Below are 18,087 nucleotides of genomic sequence, written 5' to 3' on the forward strand. Positions count from 1 at the left end.
GGTCCGATAAGAGGACTGGAGTGAAAGTGTATCCAATATCCAACCTAAACCTAACTTCACTCTGTTTTGTCTCACTTTAAAATAACAATCCAATACGGGTTACTCGTTGTTATTTTACAAGTATTTATCTTTCGTATGATATATAGTTAGTATTAGTATAGTAACTTGTTATATACAAATCTGGGAGTAATTATCGCAAGAGTAATTCACTTATATTTCCTTTACAGCAGTAAGTAACAAGTTACTTTTTGAGTAAGGAGCCCGACTTCACACCACAGTCAGCAGGGAGAGTCTGAAACATATACTGATCAGCAGTTTAATGCAGTTGTAGGTAATATGACAACGACAGCTCGTGGGTCTTAAGGAGAATCCTGCTCTCTGATTGGCTAAAAGCTTAGAGCATAAAGTCCCTCGTGCAGGCAACACAGAGCCACTCTCTCATTTACCCGCGTCTTCACTTGCACAAGAAGCAGAAGATTCAAGGTATGTGTTCAATTAGTGCAATTTCCAGTTCGTGGTCAATTTAAATACCTCTTTATTTAAATGGTTAAAATTGTGTTTTTCTTGTGGAGAGCTGATCCACATCAGGTTGATGTACAAGTTCTAAATGTTGGCTTTAACCATTATGTTTCCTAGCTTCTGTTGCCACACTTCATGTGTATATAATGTCATAGGTTACTGTTGTAATTAAATAACTTCTTTACAATGTTTAGTTATCTTGCCTTTTGGTGCTGAATTGGAAGTCTTACATTTAACTAACATATTTTGGTAAATGTATATTTTGTTTATGACAATTCTAATTTACTTTTAGTTTTAAGGCATAGGGTTTGAGGCAGAGGTTTAAAATAACTTTACAATAAAAACAGTGATGATTCAACCCAGTTGCACAATCCCTTTCAAACAATGCATTAATACAAGCTTGGAAAGTTGCTCTTTAATAGATACAATAAAAACCAAACTGCCACTTGCAGAGATAATGTTTCCATGGAGTTGGACAAAGCACTTTATTGCTTTAATCTCTGCTTCTCCATGTCTTTCTTTGGCGGTAGCTACTTTGTTGATAGGTGTGTCTACAGAATAGAGATAACATTATGATGCACTGTATATTCATCCATGGCCCTCCACTGGAAATGGTCAACAGGGGTCAATGACTAACTACATTCTTAGTAGTCTGAAGGTTTGTTATGACAAGGGAAAAACACATTGACGCAGCACGCAGCACTGTAATACTTCATTACTTAAACAGATAACCAAAAATCAGAAGCTTCTAGCACCCAGTGTTGTTATTTGCATGCAAATCAACCCCGATTGTGTCAGTTTAAAACAATTCATGTTATCTCAGTTTCACATCCTGACCAAAATACATCAGCACATATGGGAACATTTACATATTTGCCAGCTGATAGTGATAGGATGGCATGACAAAGCAACCCAGGTGAACAGGAGTGCCTTTGTGCCTCTCTTGGCTTATCTAGAAAGCCTTCCCTCTCAGGTGTTGAAACTTATCCAAAAGTACATTTCTCTACATTACATACAGACGGTCCTTTATACTAAACTTTCAGAAGAAAAGTCAAATGTATTTTTTGTGTATTTTCTGGTAGAAAGAAACTGTTGAACAACTGTTCTTTCAATTTTTAAGTGTAAATGTTTCCATCCCCAGGAGTAAACCTATCCCTTAACCTGGTATTCATATTTACATTATCTGAAAACAATGATTATTCTATTGACAAACATACACCCAAATGAATTGTGTTGCAGTAAGACAAGATGGATATCATATGGCTTTCATGGGATTGTTTCTGCTGCCCTCCACACTCTCTGAAACTGATCCGGTCGAGGAAGATTAGGAATGGCATGCGTCCCGTAATCTGAGTCACATGCAGCTAGAGGACTAGCTAGATATCTGTCAAAAACACTCTGAGCTAAGATACCCTGTCGTTCTGCAAAGCTCATGTGCATGTAAAGCCCAACAAGGTTTTATGATTGAGATAGAAACTATTTTATAAATTGCTTAAACATGATTCCATTTGAACATATGCAGAGGTTTTAGCCATTAACTACAAACTATGTTTCCTTAAAGTGGACCTATCATGCTATATATGAATAATATATTGTAGGGCCATACCTATATAAAACATGTCTGTGAAGTTTTTTTTTCAAAATACCAAACAGATCCTGCATTTTAGCCATGCCTCATTTCGCTCTATTTGCTCTTTTTCCAGCCCTGTTTTTGCAAGGGCTGATTCTGCTTTTGTGACAGACTACAGCGCCACTTACAGGCCTGGCATATGTACTACAGCATCTCCAGCGCTTTCGAGCGGTCTCTCATTCCCCTGATAGGTGGAGAGTTGCCCATATAGGCGGAGCACCCCTTTTCTGACGTCAGAAACATTCAAATAATAATCAGCTCTGTTGCAGCCCCGTTTTTAGAGATTTGGGTATGGAGGAAAAGAGAGACATTAGAACCACATTTTTTTAACATTAGAACCATTTGTAAGACATTCTAACTTGATGAACTTCCAGGCAGCAAATGGTAATAATGTAATGCCAATTTAGTATGGAAACTAACTTTATGATCATTTAGTAAGCATTTAGGAAATTTAAAAACACTTTTGATAGATTTATAATAGTTTTGACTTGTTTTCAAGAGTTACTGTACAGTTTTTACATAATCTTGTTTTAATTTCCCCTAGGGAGCCTGCAAGGTAGATATTATCACTTATATAGATATTATCACAAATGAATAATTTTGCATAAAGAAAACATGGATATAATCGAATGTGTGCTATTGTTACGACCCGCCCCCTACTCCGTGGTAGTGGCTCGTGGGGTATGGAATGCCATTTAAGCCAATATTAAATAAATAAATATATACATAAATAATTAAATAAATACATATATATATAAATATGCCTATGAAATAAATTATAAAATAAATAAATTAGGCAATAAATATGTATACATGTATATTTAAATACACATTTATTTATTTCATGGGACTTTTATTTCATAATGACACATTTATTTATTTCAAGAGACTTGTATTTCATAATGACACATTTATTTATTTCAAGAGACTTGTATTTCATAATGACACATTTATTTATTTCAAGAGACTCGTATTTCATAATGACACATTTATTTATTTCAAGAGACTCGTATTTCATAATGACACATTTATTTATTTCAAGAGACTCGTATTTCATAATGACATATTTATTTATTTCAGATGACTTGTATTTCATAATGACACATTTATTTATTTCAAGAGACTCGTATTTCATAATGGCTTATTTCATGTGACTTGTATTTCATGAGACATTTCCATTCCTTATATGCAAATGAACGGGGCGTGGTTAGTTCACAGGTCCAGAGACCCAAACCAAAGCAACAGCACCACACTGACTACTCGAGAAGAGGAAGAAAATGGAGGAGAAGGACTATAAGGCAAACTACTAAATTCTCAGAGTCAGACATCGCATGTAATCTGATACTCTAAATTTCACCCGCCAGAAATGTTCGCTTCTTCTTCTTCGGTGTAAATTGTCCGTTGGCAAACCAGTTGACTTCTTCTTCTCTCGGTTTTTTGGCGGATTGCAAACAACTTTAAGGTGCATACCGCCACCTACTGTACATGAGTGTGAATCATCATATCATTCCATCTCTTAACTCATGGACGTATCTATGATCTAATCCAAAAATAAATAAATTAGGGCTGTCAAACGATTACAAATTTTAATCAGATTAATCACAGCTTAAAAATTAATTAATCATGATTCATCACCATTCGAACTATGTCCAAAATATGTCATTTATTTATGTATATTGTTGTGGGAATGGAAAGATAAATGAAAGAAGGCGGATATATCCATTTAACATGTTTATTGTAAAAAAATGATGTGTGTCAAAATGAAAGAGAGCACCTATCAATCATCAAACCGTGGGGTCTTAATTCATTACGTATTGATTTCTATCTTACTAATGGCGCGTTTCCACTGCAGCGGGGTAGCCCCGTTTAAGCGTCCCTAAGCGTCCTCGCTCAGGCCTCGGGCTGCCTCGCTGGCCGGCCCAGGCCGTGGCGCATTTCCATTACAGTTTAGGACCTGGGGTAGCAACGCAGTGTAGGCGGGGCGATCGGCTTTGTTTTTGTTCACATTTCGAGTTGTTCCGTCGAGCTCCCGCTGGATTTGATCATCCCCAATGAGATGTAGGAACATCGTCACCTCCTCGGTCGACCACGGTGTGCTTTTCTTATTAGACGTAGCCATTTTTGTAGCTCATCCGTTTACAAAATGCTGTTTATAAAAATGCTGCAAGCTTGCTTCTAAATATATATGCGACGCTAGGGATGAACTCGCGCGCGATCTTGAAAATAAGAAACAACAATGTTTTAACAATTCTTATTCAATTATGTGATGATAGAACTGCAAACAGAATAGCTGTAACTTTAACAAAATAAATAACTCAGTTACCTCTAATCATTAACCCATGTTTGTATCATTGAGTTAACTCTGTGTGTTGCTGCTAGCATACATAATATATACCTGACGTGGAAACGTTACTCGTGGATGGGGCTACAGAGCTACTAGAAAGACAGTCGAACCCGGTGCATTCCTCCGTCTGAATATGGAGCACTTTTGCTAAATGTTTAGACAAATAGCTTGTGTTACCGCCCTTACATGCTAAATTCTTATTGCACTATTGGCAACGAGCATTTTCCACCTCAAGACCAAGCCCCCAGGAAGTGTGCCGGACTCTGAGGAAAATATTCGTTGTGTCCAAACGGCGGTACTACAATTTCTTTATCAGTCTGTGACGTCGACCGGCCCAGAAATACTTTTTCCCATTGACTAACATTGGGAAAGAGACATCTGTAACTCGGTGGATAATTTTTTTGAAACTAAATAAACTACCCAGTATGAACTATTGTATAGCCCTAGAATCATTAAGTTCTTAAAGTTGTAAAATGCACTAAAAGCCGAATCTAGATTTATTCTCTCTCTCCATTCTTTCTAGTGAGCCGAGAGTGTGTGCTCGGGGGGCGGGGCTTAAGGGGCGCATGCTCTGTCAGCGCACAAACGGGTTATTCTGCTCTGACAGCCAGGCATGACGGGTAATCTGTGACGTTTCGCTCTCTCAAAAGTTGGGCCATTTTGACTTCATGCGCCAATGAGCAGCTCTCATAGGAAAGAACGAGGCCCCTCCTCCGATGCTGTATCCAGTTCTTATTAAACATCCATGCTCAAGACGGGTAACATAACTACCCTCGGGGCGCTTAGTTCTCTCCGCCATGTGTTTGTGTGCGCCTGTGTGTGTGTGTGTGTGTGTGTGTATGCGTGTGTGTGTGTGTGTGTGTGTTGCATGCATGTAGCAGGTTCTGTGTGTAAACTGCCCCACCCCCTCGCACACCGACAGGGGAGAGAGATCTCGTCTGGATTGGAAAGATCGAAAATAAATCATAGACGCACTTTGTAGTCTTATTGCATATTAGAAACGGAGTTGCAGTAAGACTGCGATATAATGTTTATGTAGATATAATACATATGACATCTATTTTTTAAATGTCTCCAGTACCGATAAAAAGATCGATAACGTTGGACGTTAACGGTACCACGGTCTTTAATAATTCAGCCCCGGGGCCCCGTTAATACTGGGGCTCGGTACCCATCCCTAGTTTTAATTATTACATCATCAATATTACATTTCAAATAACCAAGTACTTGGTGTCTCACAAAGCGCAAGTGGCTAGTGCTGCTAAGAACATACCTGGTGATGGTGATGATGGTGGCTCTTCGCTGCAGGATCTGGTCGCTGTCCTCCTAGCAGAAGCGATTGCCTTCGTCGTTCTCGTCCATGATGGCGGCGTAGGCTCCTTTCCTCAGCAGGTCCTCGATCTCCTTCTTGGAGAACTGCTTGACCGGCTAAAGGCGACGCAGAGAGACATTTACACAAGTGGATTTAGAAAACTCTTTTTGAAAATAAACTAAGCGTACTGCAACAGCGACTGACCCAAAAATGACTTGGCATCTAGAAATATGACAGATTTTCCTTTTCTCACCCCGTTGTTGTTGCCACTCGTGCTCTGCAGGACGGGACGGTCCAGCCCGAGCTTCAGACTAGCTTTATCCAGCATTTCCCTCTCATAGTTTCTAGTGATCAGACGGTACACCTCCACCGCCTTAGACTGGCTAAAACGATGACGAACCGAGCTTGAGCCTGAAATAAAAAATTAAAAGAGGGGTCAAAAGAGCATCATGTGCAGCTGCTGTGCAACGTTTTTAAGCATTAAATGGGAAAATAATATACACTTAAAGAACCGAGGGAATAAACGGAAAGACTGTTGTTGTTGTAGCCCTATTGAACTATCTTTAGGACGGACAGAGCAGATATATTGTACCTGCAGGTCATTTTGAGGGTTCCAGTCAGAGTGGAATATCACACAGGTGTCTGCAGCAGTGAGGTTCACAAGCTCTTGATCAGGTGTTTGATGTGGGCTGGCATGATCCTTTCTGCAGCGATGAATAAAGAAAACAAAGAAGACATTATTAATAATAGTAACAACAATAATATTAGTATAACTATTTATATAGCACTTACACAATAATTGCAAAGTGATTCTCACAACAAAAATAAAGAACAAAACAATAAAAAAACTAATTATTATAGGAATGTTAAAATACAAATAAATGATAAACATTCTGAGAGGCCGACTACAAAAAGGTAGACTCAGACCCCGGCCACACGAGGACGAAAACGGCTAAACGCATAGGATTAACGCAAACGCAAACAAGCTTCCGTCCACACGCAATAGTTATCCGGATAGTGTCTGCCCACACGAGACCGCTCCGTTTAGCTCCAACCGCTGGAGAAGCTGCAGTACATATGCAGGAGCCTGTACGTGGCGCTGTAACTTCCTCCATAAAAGCAGCGAAGAAGCATGGTTGTCATGGTTGCCCTTCTGTTTATTCTCCGCGGTGGGGGCCGAGGGAACCGGGCAGAGTTTTTCGCCAGTCAACGTGTATTAAAGTTTAAATCTTCCGACAAAATTATAAAAGTGCCGGTCAAAGGTCTTCTTTGTTATTTATTGAGCTTTAAAACAAATGAATAACGACTCTATATAATATAATAATAAAAATACACGGAGCCTCTCTTTTTCCTCCCTCTCTTCGGACAGCGTCAGTGTCTGTTTCATGCAGCAGCTGATCCAGTAATGAGTGACCCGGCCGACAGTAAAAATAAACATATTTATAACTAGTTTAGGTAGTTTGAGAGGTGTCTCCGTCCTGTCAGATTAGACTTCACTCGCGTTTATGTCCATATCGAGAGAAAGATAAATAATCTGAATTCAGTGTGTAGTTTACTTTGACGCGGGGGTGAGCAGCAGAGGTGGGGAGAGGCGGGGCTATTGCGCAATCATTATCAGAAAATGATCGCTGAAGCTGCAGTACATATCCACAAAAGCAGCGAGTAAGATCCCCCCCGGATGTGTAAGTCTGCTGTAGATGTTGCACAAAGAACTGTAGCATGGTCAGTAGCGTCCGGAGCACGATAGCAACTCTGCGATCCGCCATTGTTGTTGTTGTTGGTGGCGAAACACATCAGCAATGGCGCGGGGTACGCGGAGGTGAGCAGCAGAGGTGGGGAGAGGCGGGGCTATTGCGCAATCATTATCAGAAAATGATCGTATAGGGCGTACACACGGAGCTGTTTGACCCCCCAGAGCGTTGCGTATGCCGTTCTATCCACCTTGGGACCCGTTATCGTTTCCTCAGTCGTTTAGTGCCGTATGCGGTCGTCCTCGTGTGGCCGAATGGTCTATATGACACTAAACAGTAACGCAAACGGCCGTTTTTGTCCTCGTGTGGCTGCAGCCTCAATGGCTCTTGATGACATCAATGAGCAGTCCCAAAACATGCTGCTGTATAAAAAGAAATAGGTCCAGATTTCTTCTATTTAGTGTTGGATGATTTGTTGTATTGATTGCTGATGGATGTTAAGATATGTTTTACAATTATAACAAAAAGATTATTGTAATTGGAATCAAAAAGTTTACAAATCGTAGTTTTAATAAAATGACTAGCAATATAGGATTTATTCAACAGCGGTAAACTATTAAGTTACTAAATTAACGTACACTGAACTGTAAAACTTACCACTATTTAGGAAAGGACCTGATCAGAAGGATTGACTAGTAAGACAGCAAAGAGGCGGAGGAGGTCTCTGTCATGTACAACCATTGGTAGATGTTACACCTGAAAGAAAGATAAGGAAATAAGACAACACAGGAGGACAAACATCTTCTTAAGTAAAAGACCAAATCATGTCAAGCTTTAACCTGAGGCTGTTTTTTCAGTCTTTACAATGCACAGTTGGAAATTACATTCCAAAAGCTAAATTCAAACTCAACACCATAAATAACTGGGTACCAAAGTGCTTTACCTGATAGGACACGTTCCACACGGAGCAGCAACCATCCGGCTGGGCCGTATGCTGCATATCATCTCCTCCCTCTCCACTGTTTCCAGTAGATCTCTACTGCCTGTCCAATAGAACTGAAATGCCCCAAAACAATCATATTTCAAAAGTTAAAAACAATAACTTGCTTTTGGCATTCAAATGTATTATAATCTCACCTTTTTCCTGGATGTCAGGAAGGCGTTCCCTTCAAGTCCGCAACCAGTCATAGGAGTTCAAATGCAAAGCCTGAAAGATGACAAGAGCGGGAGACTTACATGTTACAAGATAAGTAATACCAGAGCAGTGTTTAGGACATGCAGAGAACAGATCAAATCCCCTGACAGGCTCACACACTTTGGTGATGTCCTCATCTGATAATGATGTTTCATTTTTAGCAGCAAAGTAACATTACTCAAGGTATATGTTGGACCCAACTCATGTACAGTATGTTTTGCATCTCCTCAACAATGGTCTGTATAGTTGAGTAGAAACAAACTGTCCCTACAGTTTCAGGTAGATTAACAAAGAAACGTTTGCAATGAAGCACAAACCCCTCTTTGTATTAAGCTAGCTGCCACAAAAAGTACAGCTCAACATGCTAACCTGGTGGAGTTAGCTAACGTTAGCTAACTTCATGTCCAACACAAAACTTCTAACGTGCATTACATTGACGATTTTAAACACAACTTAACTCTCTCAACTTGTAAAATAACGTTAATTTAACATACCCTTAAATAACTACATCACGTTTTTCAGGGGCAACACAAACTGCAGAAAACGTTAGCTGCTAACTGTTGTTAGCTAAGACAGCTAGCTCGTAACGATAGCCTCCTAGCAAACGTAAGGTTACGTTAACATTAACTTAACGTTGTAAGAAAGCAAAACGAACCTTCGAGACATATTTTACTCTCAGACTGGGTGTAATTGTGTAGCGTTGCTTACCTCCAGAAGGACTTTTAGCTGTTTCCCAGTAGAGACTAGAGAGAGCTGTCAGAGCGGTTGCTCTCAGAAGAGCAGCATTGGGCGGACCAGATAAGACCAGAGAAGACCAGATAAGAACCAGTTAAATATTGGAGCCCACCGACGTCTTCCATGTTGTTATTTTCATTTAGTAGTTTTCCTTATAGTCCTTCTCCTCCATTTTCTTCCTCTTCTCGAGTAGTCAGTGTGGTGCTGTTGCTTTGGTCTGGGTCTCTGGACCTGTGAGCTAACCACGCCCCGTTCATTTGCATATAAGGAATGGAAATGTCTCATCATGAAATACAAGTCACATGAAATAAGCCATTATGAAATACGAGTCTCTTGAAATAAAGAAACGCGTCATTATGAAATACAAGTCATCTGAAATAAATAAATATGTCATTATGAAATACGAGTCTCTTGAAATAAATAAATGTGTCATTATGAAATACAAGTCTCTTGAAATAAATAAATGTGTCATTATGAAATACAAGTCTCTTGAAATAAATAAATGTGTCATTATGAAATACGAGTCATCTGAAATAAATAAATATGTCATTATGAAATACAAGTCTCTTGAAATAAATAAATGTGTCATTATGAAATACAAGTCTCTTGAATTAAATAAATGTGTCATTATGAAATAAAAGTCCAATGAAATAAATAAATGTGTATTTAAATGTACATAATTTATTTCATAGGCATATTTATATATATATGTATTTATTTAATTATTTATGTATATATTTATTTATTTAATATTGGCTTAAATGGCATTCCATAGTGGGGAGACCCGCAAAATAAAATAAAACACACAAAAAAAACAGTTCTTAATAGCGATTTGATGTACAGCCGTTACTCACACTAGCCATCTGGCAAACGAACGAGGTCTGGATTATTATATCAGATTCTTGCGCAACCACAATGCACCCCACATTTACAGTTTATGTTAATAATATTAAAGTAATCAAGGAATAATTGTAATCGTGTTTGACATAACTTCAGGTTAGGGTTTGACACTGTTTGCATGGAATTCTCAAGTATTAAACATCAGCCAAATCTAAAGCGTCTGTGGGATCAAATGTACAGCTGACCTGGCTCCAAGCCGAATATTGTTAACCAAGGCCTGTGCATATTGTATTGTCCATTATTTAATCATAACAGAGGAAGCCAACATTCCTTTACACTTACAAATCAAATTTCACATGGCAGTTACATCACATCAGATGTGGTCAAAGGTCTGGAGTATAAAAAATAGTCAGTGAAAGAAATACTGAATGTTACTAAATGGTGCTTTGACAATATGTCAGACGATGTGATCAATAATTGTATCCTGGGCCCCTTAGAGTTTTTACACTACACATCTGGCATCATGAAGTTTTGAACCAGTATTAAGGGTAAACTTCTGTTCTTTTTATCGTTACTGTTCTTTAGAGGTCTGGACATTGTAGGGCTCTTGTAATTTCTCCAAGGCAAGAACCAACGTATTGGTACTTACTGCTAATAGGTTCCATTTAAAAGTCAAAGTAAATGTGTCTAAAGAATTTAATTAGACCATGTAAGTGTGTAATTACGTACATGTTTATAGACAACCCTTCATTACATCACACCAGTGTGTTTTCTGCCTGTAGGTTGCACCAACACATCCTCACTCCCAGGTCGGCCTATGTTGACGTTATGTCAAGTTCCCTGTCGGCTTTTTCCAACGCAAGGGGGGGGGCCTTAGCGTCCATTTTCAACGCAAGGGGGGGGCCCTTCGCGTCCATTTTCAGCTTTCCGGGATGTCCATATGCTTCTATAGACGCTCATGGAAGCACGGCATTCGTTTGTGTCGGCTGCCCTTAAAGGCAATGTGAGCGTCCATTCTCATTGGATAACGGATAATTGTACACCCGGAAGTAAGTATTCCCCTTACTGTCGATTGATTTTACAGTGATATCTGCACTACTCATCGACTAAAAAACACCAGATTATCCTTGTTAATTACACAACATTGATTGGTTTAAATTGTATGCAATGCTTTTGTATTTTTCCCCTTCGATTCGGAGAAACAAATATGTTTTCGGAGTAAAGGATGGCAGAAGACACTACACTACCCAGAATCCCCAGCTATCGTTTGGACTACACCATGTGCTCTGTTTGACGTCACGTGATCTTCAAATTTCTCCCTGAAGAAAAAAAAAACATGGCCGAACTTCGTTTTATTCTCGATGGAAAATGCCTATTTTAAAGTTAGTTTGGCCATTAAAATGCGTTTTGATGTCATTTGATGCGAGAAATATGAGTTGTTATTTCAGATTATGTGTGCAGTGGATGTACATGATCTTTAGTTTGCTAGTTATTACGAAGATTACTTCAGGAAATTGCGTCCATAACGTTTTCATTGTTACCAAGGTGGTTGCTAGGGACGCTGCTATCGATATTATTTCTGTTATGTTGTTTAACTGTTTAATGGTGTTATCTTTATTGCTACCCCCTTCCCCGTCAATGTATAGTGTTGGTCCACAGCGAAAACATATTAGTTTAACAAAATCCGCATCTAAAGATAGCCTACGTTATTTTCCCCTGTATAATTCCAGTCTCACATCTCACAGCACATCGTCATGAACAAATAACGGAAACAGACCGAAAACATTGAAAACAAATACAATAATACTTTATTCCGAGTGTGCTTGCTTTTCTCTTTGGAAGTCATCACATAACGGCATTGTAATACACGGTTCGGCTGCATTAAATATTACATATCTGCCGTAGTTCTGTATTTATAGAGCCCTGATGAGAAGACTTCTAGACAAACATGAGGAACTGAAAACGTGACGTGGATCATAAATATATCAGCCATTAAACAACATCTTACATTTCTTTTCACACAATACGTCTCCTTGCAGTATCAACACTAATTCGGCTGACTTTTATATTTGATCCAATTGGTAGATAGGCTGTATTTACACCATAAAGGTGCACAGCTGATATAAAGGGACACCTAGTGGTTAAAGCATGTTATTGAATTTCATTATTTTTATCATTAGATATTAATAGGATCCCTATAAAGTATATTAATTACTCGTTATTCTCTACTAATAGTCCATTAAAGACTGTATATAATGACTATTTTGCACATCCCTTTCAAGATTTCAAGATTTTCTAAGGTTTATTGACATATCATATAGGCCTACACAACTATGGTGTATGCATTGAATGAAAAACTTGGGTCGCAGGTTCCTCAATAGTGCATTACAAGACATCTATCAATATTTGTGCGTACCTCCAGCAATGTTAACTATGTTGAAGCACTTATTTTAACTGATATTATACATAATGTATTATACTCTTATAAGATGTATGTAGATATTTCATCTCCGGCCTTGTCAGGTATTGAACAATCAATAAATAAAGAACACAGAATTGTTGAATATAAAACACAGAATTTGTGTGATTATACTAAATTATTTACAAATAAACACCACTGCATATTTAACTGTTACACATGCTGATGTAACGCAAATGTTCCAACTTGAGATCAATAAAGTATATCTTATCTTAAGCTGATCGATGGCTATACTGCCATATTTGCAAAATGTGCCTCTGAACCTTAACAAGTGCATGTTTCAGGCTTATCAATTAATGTAATGTAATGTAATGTAATGTTATCAATTAACAACAGGGGTCACAAACATAAGACCAGCTGTTAAATAAAGCTCTTCTGACCTTAGCTGGCATGTGTGTATATATATATTAATGCTGCCCATTATGGGCACAAGCAATTTTCACCCATTTATTAATTATATGTTTTAAATGTGAGTGTTTCCTATCCCCTAAACCTCCAGGGATGTACACAGTTTAATACTGGCAACTTCTTATTATGGGAAATACGAAAACGTCTTTTAAAACTACAACTCCCAGTAGAGACGTGCCATAGATACAGAACATGTTGCGAAACAGAATAGCCAGCATTTGTAGTTCTGGGGACAGGGTGGGGGAGGGGGGACGCGGTGGACCCGTTCAAATCCAGTTTTGGACAGTCTGCGTGGTTCCATCCCATTTCAAGTGCTGTTCGAGGCTCGGCGTAACCCTCGGAGCACACTCTCCAATCACAGAGCTTGAGGACTATCACGGGGTTTGTCAAACAGAGCACATGGTGTAGTCCAAACGATAGCTGGGGATTCTGGGTAGTGTAGTGTCTTCTGCCGTCCTTTACTCAGAAAAAACATTTGTTTCTCCGAATCGAAGGGGAAAAATACAAAAGCATTGCACACAATTTAAACCAATCAATGTTGTGTAATTAACAAGGATAATATGGTGTTTTTTAGTCGATGAGTAGTGCAGATATCACTGTAAAATCAATCGACAGTAAGGGGAATACTTACTTCCGGGTGTACAATTCTCCGTTATCCAATGAGAATGGACGCTCACATTGCCTTTAAGGGCAGCCGACACAAACGAATGCCGTGCTTCCATGAGCGTCTATAGAAGCATATGGACATCCCGGAAAGCTGAAAATGGACGCTAAGGGCCCCCCCCTTGCGTTGAAAATGGACGCTAAGGCCCCCCCCCCTTGCGTTGGAAAAAGCCGACAGGGAACTTGACATAACGTCAACATAGGCCGACCTGGGAGTGAGGATGTGTTGGAACACACATTAGTTATTTGTAAACTGGGTATTCTTTAATACTGATTAGAAATTGCTGCACAAGGTTAGCACTAGGTTACAGAAAATGTGGATAGACCAACAATATGGCGAGAGATTGAATGCAAAGGTACTGCAAGAGAATGCAATAGGAAAGTATTCGAAAGAGAATTCCCAATGTGTTGGGAGATAGGGTACACAGACACAAAAAGAAAGAATGTGACTGAAATAGGCACGACTAGAATGATCTATTAAATAGAAGTTACTTATCAAATAACATATTCATCCATTTTACCATGCCAAGGTTTTTGAGAAACTGTTTTTAATTTAACTCACAATGTATTTTCTTTTTTAACAGAGTGAAACGCAACAACCTTTGCCACTAACCTTGGATACATTGGGGCACTAAAGATGCCTAAAAGCGATACCTGGCCAGGTGGCATTGGACTGGAGACCAGCATGGACAGCGCCGGCAGCTGCGACAGCGTTGTCAGCGCCAACTCTATCTTTGTAAGTTTCTAACCTTCATCTCTTGCATCTAAGAAAAAGATTAGCTCTACTACAACTCCTTATGCAAAGCAACATGGGTACTTTTAGGTGTCTTCATAGATGTGTGTATTTAAAAGTCAAGGATTGTTCCGATAAAAAAGGGTGTCACATCTCAATTCTTCAGTTTGACAATTTCTCAGATTTAGTGTGATATCTCATTATGGATGTGTTGTCAAAAGGAAAGTCCTCTTTGATGCATTGCAGAGTGATGATAGTCTGGAGCACCTCTCTGCTGAGGAGAAGGCCTGCCTCATGTTTCTGGAGGAGACTATTGATTCTCTGGATACTGAGGAGGATAGTGGGCTGTCTAATGATGAGCCTGACCAACTGCCCAGCGCCGGCAACCTGGTCTCCAAACTGGCTGACCTGTCGGCTTCCATGAGCAAAACCAAGCTCAACAGTGAGTTCATCTCAAGGCCCAAATGCAGAATTACCTTAAATGTTCTCAATGAAATACTTTCTATTGACCAACAAGTGTTTGTCTTTTAGGTTTGCAGAAACAAGACTTTTCGGAAAATGCTGCCACCAAACCCATGCACAGCTACCTGGTTCCTACACCATTTGTTATAGCTAGCAGCTCTCCATGTTCCATACCAAATGCAAAGGCAGGTTTCTCTCCTGACAAAAACCTGAGCTCTAAATCTCAGTTCCCTCCTTCAAGCAACAAACCTGATCACAAACACAAGCCGAAACCTGTTAACCACCATGTATCTTTCGATGCTAATGTTGGAATACCTCCTGCCACCAAACCCAGGGATTTGACTGAAGGTTTACCCAGAGGCCCCCTGTCCTACGACGCACTGGTTTATCTGCGGAGGAGTGCCTCAACAAAGAAGACGCCTCTATGTCCCACGATTGATCATACAATAGACTTGAACAAGCACCTTCCTGTCACAGAGGAAGGCCCACACTTTGGAAATCTACCAAGATCTGACAGATTTAACTCGGAGGCTTTTAAGTCCAAGACATTCCCTCCAGTTGTGGCCCCGAAACCCAAACAGATAACAGCCAAAACATCTGTTAAAACCCCAAATGCAGAAGATGTTTCGTACAATATAAAGAATGCGAAAGACCCCAAGGTTGTAAGACTGGAGGCTTTGGAGAAGCTCGGTCTCCTGAAAGACGAACAGCCCAAAAATGAGACAGTAGCTCCACGGCCTCCCACTAAATCTCCCTCCTCTCTGGACCCGACGACCAACAGATTCTCAAGAGGTACATCTAATGCTAACCCATCAAGAAGCCCGTCGTTGAAGAAGAACAAGGCTCTGCAGAGCAGTGCCAGCTTCCATCTCTGCTCCAGACGGGACCAGCTGCCTGCGTCCGCGTCACATTCCGCTCCATCCAACGGAGTGAAGGCAGCTAGCCTAGAGCGCGCTGCTACACGAGACCAACACAGAAATGCAGAAAACGCACAGCCTGTACCCCACAAACCCCCAAACTCAGTGGGATATACGGTGATGGTGGTGCCTGGGATGGGAGCTGATCGAAAGGAAGCACTCAGAAAGCTTGGACTGCTCAAAGACTGAATCAGGTAAACAGCAGAAGAGTGCCTGAGTAAAAGCAGTGCGCAGAGTTCAAGAGTACCACCAGCTTTAAGAGATTAGAGCATTGAGTGGAAACTTGGCACTTGGTGCTTTGGCAGAGTCAAGCATTAGAGGATGAAGAAGAGTGAGAGTTTACAGGGCAAGATCACACCTTTGAATATAGTTTGCAATACAGGGGACTGGATTGAGGTACATGAGGGTCGTTTTTTTCTCGATTATGGATCTTTTGTAGATTTCATCTATAAAAAGCAGTTTAAACTCTTCAAGTTCTTAAGGTTCTACGTGTTGATTAAATGGTATGTTGATGTAACGCCATCTAATCAGATATCTTATTGTGTTTTTTTAAACAAATTTCAGTTAAATATGATTTTTCAAGACCCACACCTAATCTATTGCACATGAATGGTTGGTTAAATACTCATTTCCATACAGTATGCACACACAAATGTATGGCTGTAAACAAGTATTTATTCTGATTTACCAAGAGAATACAAATATAAATATTGCAGGTAACCTATTTTGCACATAAAAACACTTAAAAGTAAACATCGACCCAAATCAACAGATTTTTTACATTTCTGATTGTTTTACAAATCCCAGTTGTGCCTATAAGTAGATTGTTGAGAACATTCATTGGAGCAAAATCTTAAAGATCTTTATAATAAAAATTAAAAAAGGTTTGGAAAATGTTTTGGGTTGATTTTTCTGTATTCTCTAATCTTCAAAACGCATCAGCGGTACATCCTATGTATCAAGCCCCGGATTTGTTTTTGCTACTACTTTTACAGGATGTATGGTGTAGTTGTTTTTTAATGTGACAGACTGTGTCCAAGCCGCTGCCTTAATTGTCTAAATACTGGATGAGCTCAACCAGAATTAAAAAGAGTGATAATGTCATTTTTACCATTTTCATGAATACCTGTGAAAATAAAGACATCTGCATGTTAAATACTGTGTATTGTTATCTTTAACCTCACATCTTTTATACATGTTGTGATTTAAATGTGATTAACTTAGTTTCGTTTCAGACTGCGCTGCTGAATAACATCCTGCAGGTACAGCTGCACAGAGAGACAAAGGGTCTTTGATTCAGTCCAACTATCATCCCTGTAAACCTGCACAGGGCTTTACGTGCCTGCCTCATCCAGCGCTCCACTTACAGTCACGCTACTCATCTTACACGCCACTCGAGCAACGAGAAAGCCTGCTCAGCTGATCTTCCATTATCCGATTATCCTGAGCCCCACCTCTTAGCACACCGGTGTCTTCCTTTCTGTTTTCTCACTATCCCTTCCATGTAAGACTTCTAATTCCCACCACTGACTTATCTAAATGGCCAGGCATTGGTTACGCAACAGTCTTAAATTAATGTGTGGTTGATTATTGTGAGAGACAATTACAGTTGGCTTCTGAAGTGTTATCTCTCGGTCAGGACAGGAGCTGGCCTAATAGCCCAGAATGTGTGTATAGTATGTCTGCGCGCAGGCAAACAAAGGGTGTCAAATTTTGAAACTGACACGGCTCTCTGCCGGTCAACTAATATTAAACAATGGGTGAAGAAATCAGGCCATGGCCACGTTCGGAAATAGGATACCGGGACAGAAAAGTGAGCTGCGGAAATGATTGATTCATCAGTAGAGATACAAATGCTACTACGGCGTTGAGCTGTTGCTGTGTTAGCAAAACAAACAAAAAACTAAAACAACAGGATACTTGATCATAGGATATTCTCAAATCATAATCCAGTATTAAAACTAAATCCATGCAACCTTTTGACATTGCCTACAGAATAAAAAGAGCTCTCTTGTCTCTATTATCCTTAAGCAATCCACTAATAATAATCCACTACGCTGACCCCAGAGGTCATAAGTAACATGAGTTAAGCTTGGACTACCTGTACACGCTGCTGCCATGACAACAGCCCCCCCTGACCTAATTGTGACGGTGGAGTC

At 39.7% G+C, this 18,087-nt stretch overlaps 2 protein-coding genes across 3 annotated transcripts in view; one reads left to right on the plus strand and one right to left on the minus strand.

Annotated features, from left to right (window-relative positions):
• The window catches only part of LOC117536217 (olfactory receptor class A-like protein 1), a 52,234-nt gene extending 42,590 nt beyond the window's left edge, over positions 1-9,644 (minus strand). The window contains 7 exon segments of the mRNA XM_034201003.1: positions 5,767-5,921; positions 6,059-6,216; positions 6,398-6,509; positions 8,154-8,252; positions 8,440-8,552; positions 8,634-8,703; positions 9,400-9,644. The gene's annotated coding sequence lies outside the window, so the exon portion shown is untranslated.
• zgc:158258 (uncharacterized protein LOC791186 homolog) lies at positions 393-17,084 on the plus strand. 2 transcript variants are annotated; one of them, XM_034201001.1, is made up of 4 exons: positions 393-483; positions 14,401-14,552; positions 14,796-14,991; positions 15,081-17,084. In XM_034201001.1, the coding sequence occupies exons 2-4, from the start codon at positions 14,454-14,456 to the stop codon at positions 16,115-16,117; spliced, it is 1,332 nt and encodes a 443-aa protein (XP_034056892.1). In that variant the 5' UTR covers positions 393-483; positions 14,401-14,453; the 3' UTR covers positions 16,118-17,084. The 2 variants fall into 2 exon arrangements, with proteins under 2 accessions (XP_034056892.1, XP_034056893.1); XM_034201002.1 differs by lacking the exon at positions 393-483 and adding an exon at positions 14,038-14,172.
• Positions 17,085-18,087: the final 1,003 nt, after the last annotated feature.

The sequence above is a fragment of the Gymnodraco acuticeps genome, unplaced genomic scaffold, assembly GCF_902827175.1.
Source record: "Gymnodraco acuticeps unplaced genomic scaffold, fGymAcu1.1, whole genome shotgun sequence".
Classification (NCBI taxonomy): Eukaryota; Metazoa; Chordata; class Actinopteri; order Perciformes; family Bathydraconidae; genus Gymnodraco; species Gymnodraco acuticeps.

Bases quoted from the DNA above. Each gene is read 5' to 3' on its own strand.
- zgc:158258 (XM_034201001.1), top strand. From the start codon at position 14,454: ATGCCTAAAAGCGATACCTGGCCAGGTGGCATTGGACTGGAGACCAGC. The intron at 14,553-14,795 runs GTAAGTTTCTAA...GATGCATTGCAG, and splicing joins TCAGCGCCAACTCTATCTTT to AGTGATGATAGTCTGGAGCA. The intron at 14,992-15,080 runs GTGAGTTCATCT...TTTGTCTTTTAG, and splicing joins GAGCAAAACCAAGCTCAACA to GTTTGCAGAAACAAGACTTT.